Genomic DNA, 23,319 nt, shown 5'->3' with positions numbered 1-23,319 from the left:
TCATGAGAAGGCCATAGAAGACTGACTCCTATAACTTTCTTCATATTTCACTTTAGGTAATGGTCTCCCCTTGCGACTTTTTTTAATTTTCACATCAAGAAAAGATATGAGAATTCGGAGCATATTCTATCTCTTCTTCAATCACAGCAATAGTTTACCAGCATGCTTCAAGAAACAAAATCAACCACTAAACATGATTCAATTTCTTTTCAGGACAGCAAGATGCCCTTTAAGTATTTCTTCAAGATTTTGAAAGAGCTCTTCTCACAATGCCTTTAAAAAGGGAGGGAAGAAAATAGTTTAAGAATTACTTCAACAATTCTGAAGAAGTTTATATAGGAAAATTATAGATGGTGAAGACATTAGATTCCAGCTAATGGAAACTGCTAATGTTTTACTTAAGATTACCAATGGACCTACTAAATTTCTAACTGAGAAAGGGGCCCTAGCAAGGCCAGGTTCCAGGCAATAAAATCTTTCATATACCTCTCAAGGCATTTTGGGATGGAAAAAATTTGCTAATGTCAACCACTTTTGTCAAGTGCATCCTTACATACATGAACCTACTCATAATCTGTAACCAGATGTATCTGCCATACCAACTAAACTTGGAAGTGTGGACTCTTCTCCTTGGAATAAAACCTAGAGCCCAATCCATAACTTCATATTAATGACAATCTCCAAAAGTAATTCGCAAATTTTTGAGAAGTAAAAAGTAATTCGCAATTAGCTTAGCCAGTATATAAATTCAGAGGATACACAGCGACTGTAGTACACTGTTCTTTAAGAATAGATGGTTTTTTATCATGATCGTCATTTGAGAAAAATCAGAAAAGGGAAAATGTGTGAGACCTGTTGTCAACAGATGGCAACCACCATCAACACAATTAGATCAAGTTGACTTCATGGTGAAACTACAGATGTCTTATGCAGTATAGCGGAAACAGGGAGTGCCCAAGGTTGCCACTGTAGGGATATTGCAATTGCACAAAGTGCAGAAAAGCTATACAATATAGACATGTGAAGGCATCATAAAGCATCCATGCTACAATCAAATGTCACAACGGGCAGTATGAGAACAGAAGATGCCTCATTGGTTGTTGAGATTTGATACCACTAGACTACGATGATAAGGAAAAGACACTACTAAGTCACCTTGTTAAAGGGTTTATTTCAAAATGCTGAAAGGCTGAAAGCATATATGTGTCAATATTTTAGGTCCTTGTAGGGCGATCTCAAGAATGGATCAGCATTTGATACACCAAAGTTCAATCATCATTTCAATGTATACCATCGTATTATTCATATCTTAGTAACAATAAATACAATCAAGTAATATCAGTCATCACAGATAATGAGAGCAAGTTCATGACAGAGATCTAGCAAGCAGTTATATGCCTGATTTCTAGAATTACTTAAACAGCTGATGGAGAGCTACTCATATTAATAAACTTCGCAACCAGAATTATGGAAACTGCTCAAAAGAAAAGGATAACTTTTCAAATGACATGACTAACACAAGGACATACCTGCTACACTGGATGAGTCTTCCACCATCCGACCACCACCGAGTGCCCCACCAGAAACATGTAACCGTGCATTGACAAAAACCTAAAGGGTGAAAAGGATAGGTAACACAAGCAAGGATGATTTCATTTATAGAAAAGGAAGAGGAAAAGAAAAGAAAAATAAGTAATTGAAAAGATGGATTTCAATGTTATAAAAAAAGAAGAGAAAACCTACTGCAGCATGCTGATATCTAGGCGACGGAGAAACACCAGGAGCAATGGCCCATTCCCACCGACCATCCCTATGCTTTGCCAAACCATAAGCACTTGCCAAAGGCTACAAAGAAACATCAAAGAGCACACATATATGCAGAAAAGAATTATTAAGTAGAAAATACAGGGCCAAAACTACAAAAACAATAAACTTCCCCAGAGAAATGAAAGCATGATCATGAAAGATGCCTTTTTCGAAGAGGAAAAAAACAAATTGTATTGTCAACACATGATAAACTACAAGAAAATGACTAAATTATAGATATACCCAACATATAATGCGGCATATACCCCTTCATCTGAAGGCATATGCAGCAAACAGTTCATACAGGAACATGACGTTTACATCATAAACCTCTCGCTCCCACAATGAACATGGTACAGTAATATATATCATGTATTTCTCAGCCCCTGTAAATTTTACCTTTATACTAATAAAAGAAAACTGCATGGCTAAAAGAGAGAGAAGCCTTAAACCTTACTGCAGGAATTCACTCCGCAATTTCTTCAAGATATTTTGATAAACTTCAATTCAGCTTCTTTGTGAATTATTCTAAAATCATTGTGAAGAAATTTTCATATTTTCAGTTTCTTACAGTAAGTTTCCACCTGGTTGTGGTCCGAGTTTGAATTCAAGCTTTTTACCCATCCAAAAAAAAAAGAGTGTGATTAGTTTCTCACTTCATTCCTTAATGTTCGTGGTCTTATGGTGAGCTTTCGTAATTCAGACACCACATTCCTCAAAAAAACAGACTGCAGACCAGGGCAACAAGATAAACCCCTCTTACTTGTAGGTGTCCGACCAATGACACTACCTGCTGACCAAAACTACGCATTTAATAATTCCTCTATAAGAACTGCAGATGCACCAGGATGTTTTATAGAAACTGCAGTGAAGAAAAGAGGCACACAGGTTGGAAACCCAGGGACAAGATAAGCCACACACATGCATGCACACACACACAAACCTATGTCACATAAGTGCGGGTGTGAGTGCGAAGGGTGACATGCAGCAGTTTCAAAAAGCTTGGGTATATACATATAGTGTAAATATTTATGTATATAATATAGATAAAACTGGACTTGGTTAGGGTCAAGTCCAAATTCAAACAGAAATGGACCCTGGTGCGGTTGACCACACCTGACACTATAGAAACTGTGTCGAAGTGCCACACTGTGTTGCCTGTATCTGTGTTACATAGAGACACACACATACACACTTATCCCAAGAAGATAAAATGCACCCGTCCATGACCATATGCACAAAAAGATTTCAATAGTATTTTCTTCTCAATTTATCTAAAGGTGGCTACCAGGAGGCAAGCCTCCCCAGCTTGCAATATACAGTCTATATGCAGACGCACATGCATAGAGATGCATGCTCTCTCTCTCTCTCTCTCTCTCTCTCTCTCTCTCTCTCTCTCTCTATATATATATATATATATATATATATATATATATATATATATATATATATATGTAATAAAGTGCATCCATGTCCATGACAATGAGACTTGGCTAAAAAAAGGTTTTAATAGTGTCGTTCTTCTGAATTTATCCAAAGGTGGATTGCACGATCATGTAAAATCAGATCTGCATCACCAGAGAAGGAGAGGAAAATACGGGACAGGAGAAAGAGGGGCTGCAGCAACTCACCACACGATTCCCAATATGGGACGTGTAGGGTTCTCTTTTAATAAAATATAACTTTTCCCTTTTGTGTACAAGTACAAAACTGCCCCGTGTATCAATGTACAAGGTAATATTTAACTAAAGGGCCAAACAGGAAACAAAATGTACATTAAATAACTTGTTACAATGAAAAATGTCAAACTGGATTCAGACGTGGATCTGGATCCAGATCCAAATATCACGTCTCAACAGCCTCCCCTCAAGTTGTACATAGTGAGAATCATGAACAACTTGCTCTTCAAATACTAAAAGTGTTGTTTGCTTAGGCCCTTTGCAAACAAGTTTGTTACTTGATCTTGAGTCCCAATAAATTGAGTTAAGTTTGCCACTTTCTATCTTACTCCTAATGAAATGTTGATATATCTAAATATGCTTTGTCCTTCAACGTTGTATTTGATCATGCGAAATCTTAATTGCAATTTGGATATCACAGAATAAAATGAAACTCGGCATCTACTGGTTTAGATCAGTCAACAAATATCTAATTCAGATTACCTCTGATAAAGCTGCAGCCAAGGATCAATATTCAGCATCAGTGCTAGAACGAGCGATTGCCTTTTATTTCTTCCAATAAAAACATAATACCTGTTAAAATGTATGTATATATATATTGTCACATGTAATGTAACTAGGAATAGTTTCTTTTAGTTTCTTTATATTTTTGGTTTTATGTGAACTAGTCAACATAAGGAACCATTGGGGTCCCAACGACTCTCTATGGCCTCCACTTATGTATAAATATGGGGCACCGCCCCACTATAATGTAATGCATCTTGCATATGTTGAGATAAATAAAATCATTATTTTTTATCACTTGTTTTTATTTTCCTTTAGTAGGTGTTTGTGAGTGAACCTTTATGGTTCTTTGAGTGTTCATTTTGGTATTTTAATGGAACTCTCTTGAGTGTCTACTCTTGGTGATTGAGTGAACATCTTTGAAGTAACTCATTTCCTTACAAGCTCGGTGATAAAGCCAAAAAATTTTTTGCTACATTGAGAAGTGTGACACTACAAATTTTAAAGTGTTGAAGGCTTGAAGCTCTCTTACAATTCATATTCAAGTGCTAGTAAGATCGTGATTGTTTTTCAAGTAATAGATTGATGGTGCTTGCGTAGAAAAGGAGTGTTTGTGATCTTGATCGGTGGTGGAGTGCTCGTGATTTTCACCCTTGCTCTTGTTCTCTCCTATCTAGTCTTTTTTCTTTATCTTTACCCCTTCTAAAATGGATGACAATCAAAATGTCACCATAAAACCCAGCAAGCTCAATGATTCAAACTATGCATCATGGGCATCAATTATGAAGCATCTCATATGGCAAAAAGGGTTGTGGGGATTAGTGGATGGGACCGATCTGCAACCCAAACTAATTCTTACCAAAGTAGAAGGTGAGAAAGACTACTTTTACGAAGGTTGAAAAAACAAGGCAATGACCAATTATAAGAAGAATTGGAAGGAACGGAGAATGGGACATGCCAAAAATATGTTTTGGCTCATTAATAGCACTGACATTAAGAAGTGTTCAAGTCTTACTAAATTTGAACATGCAAATAACGCATGGGATTATCTTAAGAGAATGTATTCGCTTAAAGATATTGCACATGTGTGTGCAACTTGCAATATAAGATACGAAATATAGTTAAAGGAGACAAAAGCATTAGAGAATATTATAATGGTTTGTTCGAACTATGGGCAGAGTTGGCTCTTTTTAAACCAAAGTGACATTGTCCGAAAGACATAGAACTCTGTCAAAATCAAATAGGCAGAGTTGAATCCACCAAATCTGCTCTTTTTCATCGAGAGAAAGTCTCTTCGATAAAAGACACTATATAAGAATTAAGTATGGAGGAGAATAGGCTTAAAAACAAATCTCTAAGAGTGATTATGACTCAGTTCTAGTCGTATCTAGACAGAAAAACTATGTTTGTACCTACAAAACACCACACTATGCAAGACCAAATGATGAGAAGCAAGTCAACGAGTATGAAAAAAAAGCTATTTGCTACTAATGTCGTGAACCGAGACATGTGAAAACATATTGTCTTAAATTGAAGAAACCTTATGAGAAGAAGGTTGTCTTTGTTTGACCTCCACAAGAGCCAAGTGATGTAAAAATTACACAAGATTCATCTATTGGAAACATGTCTATGGCACAATTAGTGGAGGCTCTTCAACCTCTACTCAAAGGAGCATCCAAATCCACTGGAGTTGCGGTCTCTTCCTTCGGTTTCTTCGATCCCGGTAAATCTTTTTAGCTTCTTGACTCAGGTGTCTCTTTTCATATGACACAAAATGGTGATATGTTATCAGAATGTCATAACTCAAGTAGGTCAAATGTTTTCACTGCTAATGGAACATCTCTTCAGATAAAAGGAATAGAAAATTTTGAAAACATTTCTCAAAATTCAAAAAGATTTTATATTCCAAAAAATTAGATATATTTTGAAATTGAACTTAAGTCTTTTATCTTTTTCTCAATTATATGACCATCGATGTAATATTTTTTCTTTTCTCATGGTTGTCGAGTGCAGGATCGTTAGTCAATGAAGCAGGTTGGGGAAGGCAATACAGAAGGGTATTTGTACTACATAGATTTTTTGAAAATACTCAAGAATACATTTTGTTGCAATGTTCAGAAATTGGATTTGGATCTACGGCATAAGAGACTTGGTCATCCTAATATATCCAAGATTCAGTTTTTCCAAAGATGAATTTTTTTTGTAATTTTGAAAATTTTACTTGTGCAAATTGTATTCTTGACAAAATGAAGAGATTATCATTTCAAGAAAGAACCTTAGTTTCTTCCCAACCACTTGAGTTAATACATTCGGATGTGTGAGGCCCAACACATATTATAATCAAAGGGTAGTTTTATGTATTATGTAATTTTTGTGGATAATTTTACGAGACACTTGGATTTATTTCTTTAAACACAAGTCTAAAGTTTTCTCACATTTTCAAACATTTCACAATTTAGTCAAAAACCAATTCAAGAATGATATTTTCATCTTTCGCACTAATTCAGGAGACCAGTTTTTATTAAAAGAATTTAAAGATTACCTAGACCTATACGGTATCACACATTAAAAAATTTGTCATTACACCCCTGAACAAAATGGTTTAGCTTAAATGAAGCATAGGCATATTATAAAAACAACAAGAACTTTACGTATTACAAACCTAATACCTAAAGATTTTTTTTGAAGTCACTTTAACTGCAGTTTATCTTATTAACAGAATGTCATCTTCTTATTTGAAAAATGTATTTTCTATTGAAAAACTTTTCAAACAAGTACCAGATTACTCTAGATTGAGAGTTTTTTTTATGTAAGTGTTTTGTTTTTACCGACAAAAATGATAAACTGACTCCTCAAGCTATTTCTTGGGTCTTTTTAGGATATGCAAATAATCAAAAAGGCTATAGATGTTTTGACTTTAAAACTAAAAGGTTATATGTTTCAAGGAATGTATACTTTATTTGAAAAAAAAAATTTGAAATTGAGAAAACTAAGAAAATAAATGAGTATTCTTTTATGTTGGATTTAATTTCAAAGATTGGTGATTGTGATATTGATGAAGATCAGGAAGTTAAAAGTGATGTGATAAGTGAAGAACAATTTCACAAGGATCAAGATTGTATCTAATATTCTAGGCGTGGTAATTATGAACATCCATGTGCTCTTGAAAAGTATACCATGATGAAAACCAAGGTCATCTAGAGTACCAAAAATCCTTGAAAGTTTTGTGTCATATGAGTCATTTTCACCTAAGTATCATACATTGCATTAATCATTTCTTCTTTCCACTGTTCTCGTTATATGTTAAAGTAAACCAAACACTGGGTATTGTCCCATCCAGCAAACCTATTACAACCAACCATAGAAACTCTCTCTGGATGCGTTTGTAATCCATAGGCAGCTTATGATCAGCATTGATCCTTTCAGAGTTTGTCTTCAGAAATTTGAACCGCTTCACTGATGTCACTGAAATCCAACTAATGTGGAATATAAGTTGTGTGAAACATGTTGGTTAATGTGTTATGCCACAATTACCCCCAAAGAGGCCAAGGAACATTGGGCTTTCTCAATTATATGCATCTGAACCCATGTCAGATTTATGATACCGAAGGCTTACATACAGGCACAAGTGCACACACACACACACAATCTATTTGTGTGTGTGTGTGCATGCTACAATCAACCTGAGATCTCATTATGCAAGTTGTTTTGACTATATCTAACACCGTAGATGTGTTCAGCATGGTCTATCTACTAGGAATCAACCCTTGGATCATATTTTTCAATAAAAAATGTCCCTTGAAGTCAAAAAAAAAAGTATGCATTTCCAGCCATTGATTTTTCAACCTCCAAAAAAGCCTGCTCCAGCATCAGATCCCCACTAAATGGAGCATGCAAATATGAAATAACATCCATGGGACTAGATTTGTGGAAAAAAATTTAAAAAGGATTTTCTAAGTTATTTGCACATATAAATGACTACCAAATAAATATATTCCCTATATACATATTATCTATTTATTTATTTTAATTCATATAGATTCATGCTTCAATATGATGCACAAACATGAATCAAGAATTGGGGTTTTGTTGGGTCCACTAATAAATAAACACCGTTGATACCAATCATCCTAATCAGTCTTGAGATGCCCAAACCAGTGATTTCTTGCACAAAGTATTAGAATACCAAAAAAATCATGAGTCTTTTGCTAGCATCATATATAATATAAGAGTTCTGATGGAATTTTTCTTAAAAATTTTGGAATTCAACTAAGGAGCAAAATTCATACTAATTTACAATTTTACATTTCGAAACTTGTTATACAAAAAAAAAACATATATATATATATATGGTCGTGGTCATGATCAAAATGGTACCACACTACCACCATAGTGGCCAATCTTATAATAACTGGCCTTGAGTAACTTGGCTCCACGAGTCCTTGTGATCATTTGCTTTTTGCTTCATCCTTGTAACGTGATGAATGTGACTACTGGATTAAACTGAGAACATTCACCTCTTCCCTGCATCAATCCATCCCCAAAAAAGATAGCCAGTTTGTTAGCAACAATCATACTACAAAATGCCATAGCTGTGAAAACCTATCCACATGAACCATTCAACCATCAAATCTAACCACTGCTCTGAAATGGTTGCACGACATCCCAAATCAAACTCATAAAGGATGAGGGAACTCATAAAGGATGAGGGAAACATATCCACTTAAGGTTCATGTGTCTTTTATGCCATTACATACCCTACCACACTGAAGATGTTTCTTGCCGATCTCTATCAGGCACAAAATGTCAAAGGAAAAACCATTTACCTAAAGGCCAACAGTGGAAGAACGTATGTCACCATATAATTAACCTGGTACCATTCAACTTAATTGACAGAAGTCTAACTTTGAAACAGCGAGAGGGGCTCAAATTCCTCCCCCATTCAAACATGATAACACCAACGGTTACCAGAGTTTCTAGTTTTGAGTCAGAAAACGTCCTGGTTCCCACATCCCTGATGGCTATGGTTGATATGTTTACAAAAGGTAGCTGAACTTACCATATGCTATATTCTGTATCTCACCACCCATAGGTAAGTTTTCCCATCTAGCTATTTCCTCAATGAATCTAGATCCACCAAACTGTTTGCTCTTACTTCAAATTGTGCTGCTTCTAATAAAACTGGTGGAGCAATACTTATCACCTTTATCTCCTCCTACAAATTGAGAATGAGAAATCATTTCTTCAAGGAATCTAATTAAGTGCTAAGAAGTTTCTTTTGAACTAAATCATCTGTCAGCAGATTGAAACACATTATAAAAGGACAGGAGGGCATCCTTTGACATCTATGCCAGACACAAGATTATCGAGCAACACACATTCCATACATACATATACATGAACACAAGCATATGGGTTTTACTAAGAATTAGCCAACTGCTTCTCAAGCGGCACAATAGACATTTCTACGATAAATCCATCAAGGATTAAGGGATTTGCTAATCAAATTTTTATGAAACAAATCTTTACATATAAAGAAGTCCCAAAAGATTGCACTCATGATGCTTTCAAGCCTGATGAGGCCCAAGAATATTGGCCAGCCACACACATGCTGGACACAACACCATCACCCAAGGAACATCCACAATTTGATGGAGAAAATGACAGGAAATAACAAATAAAATCAGTGCAATGGTACAAGCAATTTCTTGCAACCCAACCAAAAAGCTGTTAGGTAGATTAACAAGTTACAGTCAAGTGTAAGCATTTGATAATTCCAAAAAAAAAGTAATAAAGTAAACAAATGATTGATGTTTTAATAAACCTGTTTCTACTAGTGAAATATATGTCCTAAACCGATACAATAAAAAATTGTCCACGCAATCACATACCACACTGTTTGCATCTCGCCCCCCACAAAGCAAAAGCAGACCATCAGAACGTGCACTTGCTGTTGCATACCTGCACAGGTTCATTTTAGAAAATGAAAAAAGGAAAAGAATAAGCCCAATTCTAAGTCTTAAAAATGTAACTTCTAAGAAATACATAGAAACAGTAAACGTAAAACTACAATAAATAAACAAATATTAAAACAAGAGCAAACAAACCCTGTAATATAAGAACAAATGTAATCTGATACCAGCAATAAAGGTCTTTTTTAAAGCAAAAGAAATTACTTGCATTAACAAAGGAACTGAGACATGAGTATTACAGCGTGAGGTTTGAGGTGATCGGATCTGGATCTTGATCCATATCACTATTCATGTCGTTACTGTTCATGTCTCCTAGTTCCATATTGTATTTTATTATATATTGTATTCCTAAAATACCCTTTATTAGTCTTCTTGTATTTTGTGTTAATAAGGGTGTTTTAGTAAAGATGTATTCTAGTGTAAAGTGAATATAAATAGTCACAATGAGGCACGACTTTCCCATATTGGGAATCGTGAGAGTTCAGCCCAAACATTTCTCTCGTCTTCTTTCTCTCTTCAGGAACCTCAAAACCTAAATCTAACATGGTATTAGAGCCATGATCCGGAGTGGAGCTAGAAAATCATGGTGACCTTCAAGATTCGATCTTTCTTTCTTCAGGTAACAGTTGAGTCTTCTATTCTTTTCTCTTCCGCTTTTTTATTTCCTTTTTTCTCAAATTTGAGTCTCTTCTCTTGATTCTTGATTCTTGATTCTTGATTCTTAAATCATATTTGTGTATTTCTTAATTCCATAAACTCTCTTTATTTTAGTTTTCTCGTTACTTTTCCCCTTCAAATCAGATCTGCATATTTCTTAACTCTTTCTTTTCTTCCTAAGATCTTGGATTTGAAATGTCCTTTATAAATTTTGGCTCATTTGTGTTTTGGGTCGCATTTTTCTAGCCGAACCAGATTTATTAGATCCGAAAAACAAATTGACGTCACCTAAGGCCAGTGATTCCTATTTTGCGTCATTCAATAAAAAAAAGGATTTCAAGTTGACCTTGATGCATAATTTCATTAAGATAGTCTATTTGCAGCGGTATATCAAATTTATTGTTCATGTTCCTTTCTGCAAAAAAAAAGAGGACGTGAACATGGTTTTAAAACTCGCCGAGTCAACTCGTTGACTCGGCTCGGCTCGGCCCTCCAACGAGTCAACCCGGCAAGGCAAACTCGGCTTGCCAAGACTCGGGCTTGACTCGGGCCTGACTCGGCTTGACTCGGCTTGACTCGGCTTGACTCGGCCTGACTCGGGCGAGTTCTGGGATGTTTGAAGTTTGATTTTTTATTTGAGTTGAAACAAACATGGGATGAAGTACGGTTGTTACAGACAGAACATATGTTATGTCTGTTATGTTCTAAGGGTTTGTTCAATCTTGGACAAGCAATCAGACAGACCCTTAGGGTCTCTTGTGTTGTGAGTGTGTCCTTAGTGGTCCTTATGTTGGCTGATAGTGGTCCTTCTGTTGGCTGATTTGGTGGACTGATGTGCTCATTGGATTTGTGGTATGTGTGCCCTTGGATCTTCCCTGTGTGTGTGTGTTAACTTCGTAACAGGTACTAGGTATCACTATCATAGCATAATCAACTATAATATTCATCATGTATTATCAGAAGCATAAAATTAACGAACTAAGTATATGTTGGAAACTGGTAATGGGCCTTGTGGTAGCCAGTAGCTAGAAGTCACTCAAGAGAGGATTCGTAACGTTTCCATAAATTTCTACCAATAAGACAAATGTCAACAGAGCTTCACATAAGTTCTTGATTGCTTGACAATGCACAGAACCATCAAAATACAAAAATCCCGCTAATTCATAAGAAACAGCATTAGGAGCCAGTGTTCATAGGGAAAAGAGTTTTAGCTCTATTTGGGAGTGAACAACCAGGATTTTATATGCTGCATCTCTTTCGAGAATTTTTGTCATGCCACTTAATTTCATATTTTTCAACTTACACCATAGTTATTCTTCAACTTACTCCATAGTCCTTTGTCTAAAAAAGAAATTTGAAGGCCGTTTAGCAGGCTATCCTAGAGTTTTTTGCTACAGCATTAGTTGCTTTTAATGACCTTTGTTCATTTGTCAAGGATGTACATTTATATATGGTCACATGGACAACAAAAAGGACACATGGCATGTCATTGTTGTTCAATTTTTCATTAAGAATACAGTATAAGGGGGCATGACACAAGGGTAACTGGTAAGTTGGGAATATTCCTGCAGAGATCAGCCTATGCATTTTTCAATGCTATTGCTCTCTATGAATGGTTTAACTAGAAAATGACAAACCCAGGAAGTAATACAAGCAAAAACCAAGCTAATTTAGTTGATGCCAATTGTTATCAGTTCAAAAGCAACCTAAGAAAGAGTCACATCTCTCTCCCAATTTCAGTGATTACATGCCTCAACACAACCCAAAGATCTCTTGTTTACTGAAAAACATGGTTTGAGACAAATTATAAATTGTTTTTCTTTTAAAATCAAAAGTTAACAAAACCCGGTCCGAGTCACCGAGTTGACCCGCCGAGTCACGAGTCAATAAAGAATGAGTCGAGTCCTGAGTCACGGGTTTTAAAACCTTGGACGTGAATGTTATTGTTGTCAATTGCAATCACTAAATTTCTGCATCTTGATTATTGATTATCTCATTTTCTTCTTTAATTATTGGTGGTCCTGTTTTGTTCCTTTTGCATTGATTCTTCACCTGACATGGATTCAAGTTCCTCTTCAAGATCCATCTCTGCTAACTTTCTTAGTCAATTAATTTCTTAAAAACTTAATAACTCCAACTACCTTACCTGGAAAAGACAAATTATTCCTTTTATTAGGAGTCAGAATCTTGCTAGTCACCACGATAGATCAGTTGTTGCTTCATCTGAGTTTCTTATGCAAGAAGATAAAGATGACAAAGGGGTTGTAACTCCAACGAGAATCGTTAGGAATCCAAATTTTGTCAACTGGATAAAGAGGGATCAAGCCTTAGTGGTCTACATCACTTTGACCCTATCTCAGGAGGTATTTATGGGAATTCCAAATGATTGCACTACGATAACGCTATGGAATACATTACAACAAACCTGCTCACATATTTCAGAGGCCAAGATCATTTATTTGAAAAGATAATTTCAAATATTGAAGACGGAGGCATCCATGTCTATTATAAAATATTTCAACAAGATCAAGTCCATGATCTGCTAGCATTAATTAGATGTCAAGTGTCAAAGAAGAACAAAATTCAGCAAGCTCTAGTTGGCTTGGGACCCGAATTTCATGTGTTGTGCACTACTTTATAGTATTCTGAGACCGTTTGTACTTTTGATGACTTGAAATCCAAACTCCACAGTTATAAGATGTTGTTGAAGAGGATGTCAGATACAGAAAAGACTGAAGAAGATTTCCATGATGTGTTTATAGTTTATGAGATCCTTTTCAGGTCGTGAACGTGGAGGAGGAGGTGGTAGAGGCATAGGTTACAATTAGGGAGGCCGAGGAATTCTTCATACTCCCGACATCCCTCCAAGAGGAAAAGGTGCATTCAATAACAATATTCCTACATGATACATTTGCAAGAAGAAATGACGTGTAAAAGCAAAGTGTTTGTTCAAAGATAATCCGAGGTACAATCCTGAAGCTAAATGCAAATATTTACCTAAGGGTCAAGGGGAAAACTGGCCCTAACAAAGAGCTTTTGTTGGATGCCCTTTCGGACTCAGTTTTAAGCAAAACGATTAGGGTGTTTGGTACGTTGATTAAGAAGTTGTCAGCCATGTCACAGGTGAAGCAGGTAAATTCTCCAAACTGATTCATTTTTCTGGTAAAAATAACATTGTTACTGAAGATGGTAGACACCACCCCCCATTACATACTCTAGAGATGTTATCCTTCCTTTGTTTAATTCATTTTATCCAGTTGTCGGATCTATTGTATTTCCCTAATATCAAAAAAAATATAACCTTTGTTTCTAAGCTTGTTGATTATACCAATTCGTATGTTGAATTTACATCATCTTCTATGTATGTCAAGGATCTTCAAACGAGGAAGACGTTCGCTGAGGGAGAAAGATAACATGTACCTCTTTAAAGAAGATCCCTTGATTGTTCGAGCTACATTAGATAGTCACTCGAAGCCTGAGTCATATGCGTGTGTTTTCAGTATTTCAAAGTCCAATCAGCCAAATTTTTGGCATAAAAGGTTAGGTCATTGTAGTAGAGTTTTTCTTGAAAGACTAGTTTCAAATAAATTGCTACCCAAATCTTTCTTGGGTGAAGAGTATTGTAATAGTCTATGTCCTAGTTGTCAAGTTTGTAAGTCATGTTTTGTCATTTAATTCATATAATAAAAGAGCTTCAAGACCTTTTGATATTATTCATTCTGATGCATAGGGACCATCTTCACTTCCTTCCCCTTCTGGTAGCAAATATTATGTATCATTTATTGATGATTGTTCTCGTTACTCTTGGATATTTTTCTTAAAGCATAAGTCTGATGTTTTTTGTGTGTTTAAAACCTTTTGGGCCTATGTTCGTACTCAATTTTCATCAAATATTCCACATCTCCAGTGTGATGGTGGTGGTGAATACTCGTTAAAGGAATTTGTTGAATTTTTACAGAATAATGGAATTGGTCAAAGAGTTTTATACCCACACACACCTCAACCAAATGGCATTGTTGAAAGAAAGTATTGACATATTGTAGAGAGTGTGATGTCCATGATTCATGAGAGTAAAGTTCCTCTAAAGTTATAGACTGAGGCATTTCATACAGCGGTATATGTTATCAACAGATTGCCCATGAAACTTTTGCAGAGCAATTCTCCCTATTTTATGTTATATAGGAAGCACCCAAATTATAATGAGTTAAAGGCATTTGTCAGCTGAGAAACAAATTTCAGGATAAAGCCCATGTGTGTTGTTTTGTTGGATATATTGATGATTACAAAGGTTACTAGTGTTATGATTCTAAGTCAGATAGAATTAAAATATCTAAAAATGTTGTGTTTGATGAGTGCAACTTTTCTAATGATCAGTGCATCCATTATATTTTGCAAGACAAGAATAATATTGAAGTATATCAGCCTTGGCTGGATAATGGCCTATTTTCAACCATGAATGATAGGGTACAGCAACCGGATCTTTTTCATGATCAAAGCCAAGATGTCTTACAAGATCCACCAGTCGAATTGGATTGTGACACAGAAACCGATTCAGGCAATGTAGAAAGCACATCAGGAAGCTTCAAAGAGGGATGCATTTATACAAGGCATAATTGTAATATCACATATTTTCATACTTAGACATTTTTCTGGTTTTTTTCAAAAATTTGGCTAAGTCTGAGAGAAAAAACATTTGAGCCTCGGTTTTAGACCGATGTTTTTTAGTCTGGGCTTGACCCAGGTCTAATCGACAAGGTCAAGGCGAGCTAATCGAAGCGTAAGAAAGAATTTTATTTTCAACCTTTAAATTCAAGCGAAATTCAAGTTATTTTGGGATGAAAATTCAAATTTTGATATTCGTGTAATATGCCGTTGGATGCGTCTCGGAATTCTGAGCACAACGATATTTTTACTTTTCTGAATTTGAGTTTCGGTTGGCCCAAAAATCACATTTTTTCAAAAATTGAGCAGTTTGTCGAACTGGATCCGAAGTTGGATCCAATGCATATGATCCGAATTATTACGGATTTGGATCTTATTCAAGACCCATTTTAATCTTGATTTAATCTAGATCATGATCCAATTTTGTTTTGGATATGGATTTGGATTTGGATTTTGGATTCGACTCTGAACCCAAATCCATGTCCAATAAATATTTACCTTTAAATTCAATTTAAAGCTTTAAATTAAGGCTAACGGGAGTTAGGAAGGCTCCTAAAGTAATTAAACTAACTTTGAAAATTTGAAAATATTTAATTAATTAATTAATTAATATTTATTTAATTAAAATTTATTAATTTCAAAATTTTATATTAGGGTTGATTTGGAATACTTAAAAGAGTCCTTATCCTTACCTAAGAAGACTTAAGAAAGATTAAGAAAGGACTTTTAAAATAATTGAAAAGTTTTAAAAAAAGTCATCATAGAGGAGTTTTAAAAAATTTGGAAACAAGAGAAGGGAGTTTCAAAAATTTGGAAACTCTCCTTCTCCAGCCCCCTCTCACTCTATTTAAGAGGGAAAAAAAGAGAAAGGAAAGAAAAAGAAAGAAGAGGGAAAGATGAGAGAGAGGATAAAGAAAGAGGAGAGGAAAAGAGATGAAGAAGAAGAAGGAGGACCTTCTTCTCCAGCCATATGATATTTTTCACCGGTGGTTTTCCTTGTTCTTTCAATTTTTGCAAAGATATGGGTTCTCTCTTTTGGATCAAGTGAGAAATTGAATGTCGATTCAATTTCCATGCAATATTTGGTGTAAATCCATAGTTAAGTGAATCTATATGTTCACTCTAGAATACATAAATGAGGATCCATGGATCCTCTTTCATGTGTGTGTTTTTGGTTCTTTGCACTCTAAAAGAATAAAATTATGTATATGTGTTTTCCATGCCAAAACAGAATTTTATTTTATATTAAAGATGGCTTTTAAGCACTTGTTTTATAGTCGATTCGATTCCTACATTTTTGCTCAATATATATATATATATATATATATATATATATATATATATATCATGTATGGTTGTTATGAAAAAGGAAAATCTGTGTAAGCATGTATAGTTTCACAGAAGTTCGCATGTGAATGTCAATAACCAATGCATACTTGATTTTGTTCATGAAATAGATGTATATTCCATGGTGAATTATTGTTTCATGAAAATCACCGTATGAATTTGCATAAGCATGCGTATTGGCTTATGAATCTGTGCAAATACTAATGTATATGTATTCTTGGATGTGGATATGCATATTCATGCTTACCTCAGTTGTGAATCTGCACGCATAATCTTAGTTTGTCATGGAACTGTGTACATGATAAATCTTTGCATATGCATATGCATATGTTCGAAAACCTGAAAAAAAAATTATATATATGTACGTGCTAGACCCATTCCATGGCGACCAGCAGCCTGGTTGGGCACGGCCAAGCCTGGCAGTACTCGTAAGGTGCTGCCAGACTGGGCTGACTGAGTCGCAGGCCCCAGTTCCAAATTTGTAAGAACTATAGCATTATCCAGCTTCTATAACATGCAGTAGCATTCCTACACAGAAAGGAAAGATCTCACCCACTTTTATTAATCGAGGGCTCTTAGAAAGTTCTGGACAAGAATTCATGTGCTTCTTACGGTCTAGGTCAATATACTCAAAAAAAAAACCAAGTACAAGCGCTTTTCAGTGTACAACATCTTGCAACTTGTAATTCACAATAACCCTATCATCAGTGAGGGTAGATAAGCATTTTATCTGTCTACTTACACGGCAAACAGTGAATACAACTACAAATATCAAGATGACATAAAGTAGTCAAAACATAAATCATACTCCAGGCATTCAGATTAAAAGTTGGAATAACCACTAAATGTATTTTGCAGAAATAGAAGGAGCTGAATCTGCATTAGAACCCTTATTGGAAAATTTTTGTACATGCCATTCTAGGCAACGGCATCATCATAAATTTTTCTTTTTAGTGGAGCCTTGTAGTCTGGCCGACAGACCAGCCGAGCCCTACTCGACTGGTCAAGCTGCGCAGACCTGACCCAACCCGTCGGGCCTCACAGGTCCAGCTGAACTGGATTCAGCTGGCATGTTTTGTCAGGCCTAAGAGGTGGGGCTGCACTTGTAAAAAAAAAAGAAACAAGAGAATTTTAAGTAAAACTGTAAAAACAAACAGTTTGTTATGGGGCTGTCTGCCAGACCCTGGCCGAGCGCATGCAGGCCCGGTCTGGGCCTGTGTAGTACCCTGCCAGGCCCAGCCGACTGAGTCGGCTGGGCTGGAGCCAATATATTTAAGTGAATGCAATATCCTCAGGGAGACATGGGAATTCCTCATAATCAAATGTTTGTAAGTGACACGATGGCACAATTTTATATTTAACAGTATCATAAAGCCATGAACCAATTGAAATGTATTCTCACAAGCTAGGCAAGAGATTTAACCAACCAAAACCAAGTCATGGTCACAGACACCTTGGGATACTCTAGACAACAAAATTTTCTTGGGAGATTTACAAAGAACTGGTTTCCTTGGCAAATCCTATAAATATTTTAAGTAAATGTATGACACAATTGTGTCGTATGACTAAGGGATATGACACATCCCAAATCAATGTATTGTAACAATCTCTGTTGTTGGATTTGGCTCTTCTTTTGGATGGAAATTATACTCTATAATTTTTTTTAAGTTGTGCTTCTCTCTTACTGCTCTCTCAAATCTTGATATTTATGACTTCATGGTAATATATCATCATCCTGACAGACTTTAATTTTATGTAGGTTTTTATGGATGTTCACTAAATAGTTGTTCCTTTAGTTAACCTAACCAAATGTTTATCAACTCCAATTAGCTTTAATATTAGCATCATGATTCTTGTGTTATTTATTGTATTGCAGATTCACCATGCAATATTGCTATTTTTTCCTCTCTTTTTGTTTTACTTATGAGTGCTTATTCTTTCTTTCTCTGTAGTCAAACAGTTTTTTCATTCTTTCTTTTTCACTTAATTGTTTAGATTTTTCAATTTGTTTACATTTAGACTGCAAATTTTTTTGTCTTATTAGGAAATACAATACCATGCAATTTTTTTTTGTAATTTGACCCTTTCAGTACATGTCACGGTACATGGTACAACTTTTACAATACTGTTTGGTTCGACAAATGTCTCAGAAAAATCTCGTGAAAGAGAGTAAAGGTAATACAACATTTAGGCCATGTAAAAATATCAGGAAAATCTTAATTTTGGATTTTCTCACACATGATTTCAACATCTCAACAGTAGCTGTTTTTATGTCTAAAATTAATTATTGGAGTGTGTAAGTTATTCCAAAGCCACATCCAGTGGGCTCTTATATCCAAGAACACAGCATGATATGACACACATTGTATAGAGTTTAAATGTCAACAATAATAAAAGAGAATAACCTTCAATGACTTACATGCATGGGGGTGGGCCTTCTCCTTCCGGCTCCAATTTCCTCCACTCATAAGGTTTTGCAGCAGTATCTAAAGCCCACACATCAGCTAAAGGCCGCTTTCCTAGTGAAAAATTGGAATTACAATTCAGAACAAGGATTAGTGGTTAACCTTGTAAGTTTTACAAAAAGATATAGAAAACACAATGCCCAAAATATATAGCATAAACAAACAAAGAGATAACAGAAGACACACCGTCATTCCCACCAATTGCCAGAAGAAACCGCTGGCCAACCAGTGCCATGACATGACCATACCGAGGTCCTGGGCCTGGGCCTTGCACAACCACCCTATTACAGAAGGACAACCGTTTTCAATAAGCACAAGCCTGAATGTACCAACGGGAAATAAGAAAATTTCTTAATACAACTGCAACCTATGCCATCTGGGTCTTTGTTGTGTCAGGTCAAGAACATGTAGATCCTCAGCTGATAAACCAGTCGGACCAATCCCACCCTATCAATCAAAAGAATCAATGGATCTTAATCCCTCGTTAAATACTACCCTCTGAATCTAAGAACTAGACCATGTGTAGAAATAACCTGAATAACAACCATAGTACCCACAGCAGTTGCAACATGCGCAGCACGAGGTGACGGCGGCTCCCCAAGTGGCAAAAGTCTGTCATTTTTTCATTTTCCATCAGAAAGATGCTTACAAGAACAAGAATTGCTTTACACACTGAAGAACAGAACAATACATGAAAATGGCCCTTATTCAAAGTTTTAAGTTTCTAGAGGGTCGAGAAAAACATATGAAGACCCTGGATGTCGAAAATCAGATTTTCTTCAATACCATGGACAAAACACAGCTATACAAACATTAGAGTTGTTTATGGTAAGCAATATATCACCCTCGGCACCAAAATCTGATTTACAAGAGAAAGACGTATCACACAATTCTGTCAAGACATACCTCGACCATTTGTTTGACAACACATCATAACAGTGGATATCAGCAGTAGCCCCAGCTAATCCTGCAAATACAAGATTCTGAGCCGATCAAGAACCAGCACGGTTACACATATAACCAATCTAACTCATGAAACTGTATGAAAGCGATAATGGTTATGCCCACAAATAATAAGGCACCAAAACACACATTTTAGGGAATATTGATCAAATTTTCTGAAATCAAGAAAGGAGGAAGGGCGGCAAACAGCGGTTCTCGACAGGAAAACTGAGAAAACAAACAACCACCCATCTGCTGGGAAAGGAATCTTGTACCAAAGAACCCCATGTTGTGGGCAAGTAAACTTCTCCTATCAGATACTATGAAAGAAGTGCCCAGGATTCATCAGTAACCAACCAAAAACGCACTGATCTCCAAATGATGAAGAAAGCCATATCTCAAGAAATTAACAAAGAAGAAAAAAATGATGATGAATTACTTATGCCAGTGCTCGCGCCCGACGACGGCGGCCCAGAAACCGCAGAATTGCCCTCCAGAGCGGTGGCACCACCGAAGAGTATAAGACGAGGCCCGATATAGCCCGGCGTTCCTTCTTCCCCGACTGCGGCGACGGCAGTCAGCGTGTGCCCGCATCTGGGACCGGGGCCGTCTTCTTTCTTCTCGATGATCGCATTGACGACGCTGTACGCTGGGGCGGGTCTAGGGCCGACGACCGGCGGCGCGGAATGTGGAGTTTGTTGCTGCTGCTGTTGGGGTTGTTGTTGCTGCTGCTCCTGTTGTTGAGGCAATTGCTCGTTGTGTTCGCCGTGGTGGTGAATGTGTTGATCTTGGGAAGACATCGAATCGGACGTGCTCTGGCTCTGATCCTGCGCGTCTCCCTCGGTCACCATCGCCGCATCCGCGTCCATCCTCTTTTCAAGAAACCCGTCGACTCACCGGTTCTTCGAATCAGATGGGACGAGCCTACGGCAGCCTCTGTGAAGAACCATTTTTCCCGTGAATCTCAATTTTTCGGTTCTGCCCTTTCCAAGAAACCTAGCCAATAAAGGCAAAGAAAAAAAAATAGATGGAAAGCCTCGATCGATCCTGATAAACCATGAACTTACCTGTTGATTCATCGGAAAATGACGGAATTTCGTTGTCCCAGATCGACGGCTGCCGTCGATTGAGATCCGATCGCCGACCGTCACCTCCTGGCCCGGCCGAAATGAGACAAAAGGGAAAAGAGAATTCCCCTCCCTCTGCTTCTAATTATTAGGTGTTAGATGCCGTTTTCACTTGTGATGAAGAGATGGGAAAAAAAGAGAAGCGGCTAAGTAAAGAAAATTTCCAACCCCTTCGTCCCCTTCCCACCACTTTGTTTTCCCTATCTCGAAGTCCCCCAACCTCCTTTGCTTCTCTTTTTATCCTTTTTTATCTTTTTTTAAAAAAGCCAACCTGGAGTTAGACAGACCCCACCAGTTATTATTCAACGTACTATGGAGTTTTGAACCTGCAACGTCCCACTTACAGCTCTAACCAACCACGCCGAGCCTCTTTGGTTTTTTTTTTTTTTTGGCCTTTTTTTATGGAAATTCTTTCTCCTTGTTTTTTTTATGGAAATTCTTTCTTCCCCGCCTCTTGGTCACCGTCCGATTCCCGGCCTTTCGAACAAAATAAATGGAGATGAAACAAAAAAATAAATAAAAGAACTTAGTAAATATGATTTCTTGGTTTGTAAAATTTTGGTACAGGTCACATTCACATGATTCAAAAACCCATTTCCTGCAAAACAAAACAAATATGATCGATCACATTTATAAAGTCTCATCTAAAAAAAATATATAAATAAAAGTGATTTCAATGGTTTTGTACTTTCATTGCTACCAAATATTTGCCCATCTTTCATGCATTTTTTATTTGTATATGTATTTTATTTGTTTGTTTTTTATATATTACACTTGAAATATATATTATATAACAAAAATATTTTTTTCTATACAAGTTCTCTCGAGCCAACCCAAACTTAACACCATGCGTTCAGGCTTGACTCATACGGGCTGCTCACAGCTTTGCTTGCCAGAGATACAAACCTGTCACAAATGAGTTAGTGACCCGCGTTTTGCTCCCCGGAGCCCGAGATCCTGTATCCTTAAAGACTGGATTGAAGTCAACCAACCCTAAATTCTTATATACTAACTTTCATAATCATACATATTCCAATATAATGATAATATTTGCACCACGATTATGTTGTAGTTAAATAAGATGGACCTACCAATGGGGGCTCAGCTTGTCTAGCAGGTAGGGATGGCAGTGGACTTGGGGAAAGCGGGGCCCTGACCCGCCTCGCCCAGTTTGGACCAGGGATGAAGGGTATGAAAGGAGGATGGAGGCGGGGACGAAGCTTAAAATCCATCCCGTTCGGGGATGGACGTACACTTTTCCCCACCCCGCCCCATCTCGTCCCCATCACTTTTCCCTGCAATATCTCCGCCCAGCCTCATCTCCGTTTGAACCGGGAATGGAGGACATGAAACGGGGATGAAGGCGGGGGTGGAGACCTTGTCCCCCACGCCCCGCCCCACTGTCATCCCTACTAGCAGGAACTCTTAGTGCACGTCATCTTGTGTTGGGACGTTGCAGGTTCGAACCCGAACCCTGAATGGTATGGTCGTGAAAATGGTAGCCCTAACCCCAGCTTTCTCTGTAGAAAAAAAAGAAAAATAAATAAAATAAGATGGACCTATAGAGAGAGAAAAAGAGGGAGAGAAGATACGGGATAGGAATAGACTTTCCTATATGACGTCTATCGGTGACCTGACGCTCCTATCTCGTGGTTTGGTGACGGAAGAAACCAGAAGTGTTGCGGCCATTTTTTTGTTAGGAATTGATTTTTGTTTTTTCTTATTAACATTGCACACGGTTAGTTAACATTGCAATACTAAATAATCATGTGACTTTTTATTCTTCCACATAGCCTCGATCATCATTGCAGGTTGATGTTTGCTACTGTGATCGTGAAATTGCACCATCATTGTCTTTCCACTCGCTCTTGACAATGAAATTATGAAACAGTTTGAGTTTTAATCGAGTCTCGATAGAGACTGGACTCTCATGCAGATTAGAGAATGAATCTCGATGACATTAGCTAAACAAACATCAGAAAAATGAGTGGTGAGAAACCAACTATCATTTGCCTTTGCATGTGGGGTCTGTTTTCTCATTTATGTGAGAATCGAAACCACAAGTGACCTCAAATTATTAGGATTTATATGACGCAAATCAAATTTGGCTTTGACTCACATTTGGCATAACAAACCAAAAGTATAGTTTTCAGTCTTG

The 23,319-nt window shown here is 36.8% G+C and overlaps 1 protein-coding gene across 1 annotated transcript in view; it reads right to left on the bottom strand.

Moving 5' to 3' along the window:
- Window positions 1-21,386, bottom strand: part of LOC149827558 (serine/threonine-protein phosphatase BSL3-like) — a 41,722-nt gene extending 20,336 nt beyond the window's left edge. The window contains exons 1-10 of the mRNA XM_090019486.1: window positions 21,102-21,386; window positions 20,474-20,970; window positions 19,999-20,059; window positions 19,626-19,704; window positions 19,460-19,539; window positions 19,279-19,373; window positions 19,047-19,146; window positions 9,881-9,950; window positions 1,744-1,845; window positions 1,530-1,611 (exon numbers count right to left, since the gene is read on the bottom strand). Of these exons, the coding sequence (XP_089875612.1) occupies window positions 1,530-1,611; window positions 1,744-1,845; window positions 9,881-9,950; window positions 19,047-19,146; window positions 19,279-19,373; window positions 19,460-19,539; window positions 19,626-19,704; window positions 19,999-20,059; window positions 20,474-20,903 (1,099 nt within the window). The 5' untranslated portion in view covers window positions 20,904-20,970; window positions 21,102-21,386. The remainder of the gene's footprint in view (window positions 1-1,529; window positions 1,612-1,743; window positions 1,846-9,880; window positions 9,951-19,046; window positions 19,147-19,278; window positions 19,374-19,459; window positions 19,540-19,625; window positions 19,705-19,998; window positions 20,060-20,473; window positions 20,971-21,101) is intronic.
- Window positions 21,387-23,319: the final 1,933 nt, after the last annotated feature.

The sequence above is a fragment of the Nuphar pumila genome, chromosome 10 (assembly GCF_984573655.1).
Source record: "Nuphar pumila chromosome 10, dmNupPumi1.hap1.1, whole genome shotgun sequence".
NCBI classification, from domain to species: Eukaryota; Viridiplantae; Streptophyta; class Magnoliopsida; order Nymphaeales; family Nymphaeaceae; genus Nuphar; species Nuphar pumila.
This window is presented reverse-complemented; position numbering and strand designations above follow the sequence as displayed.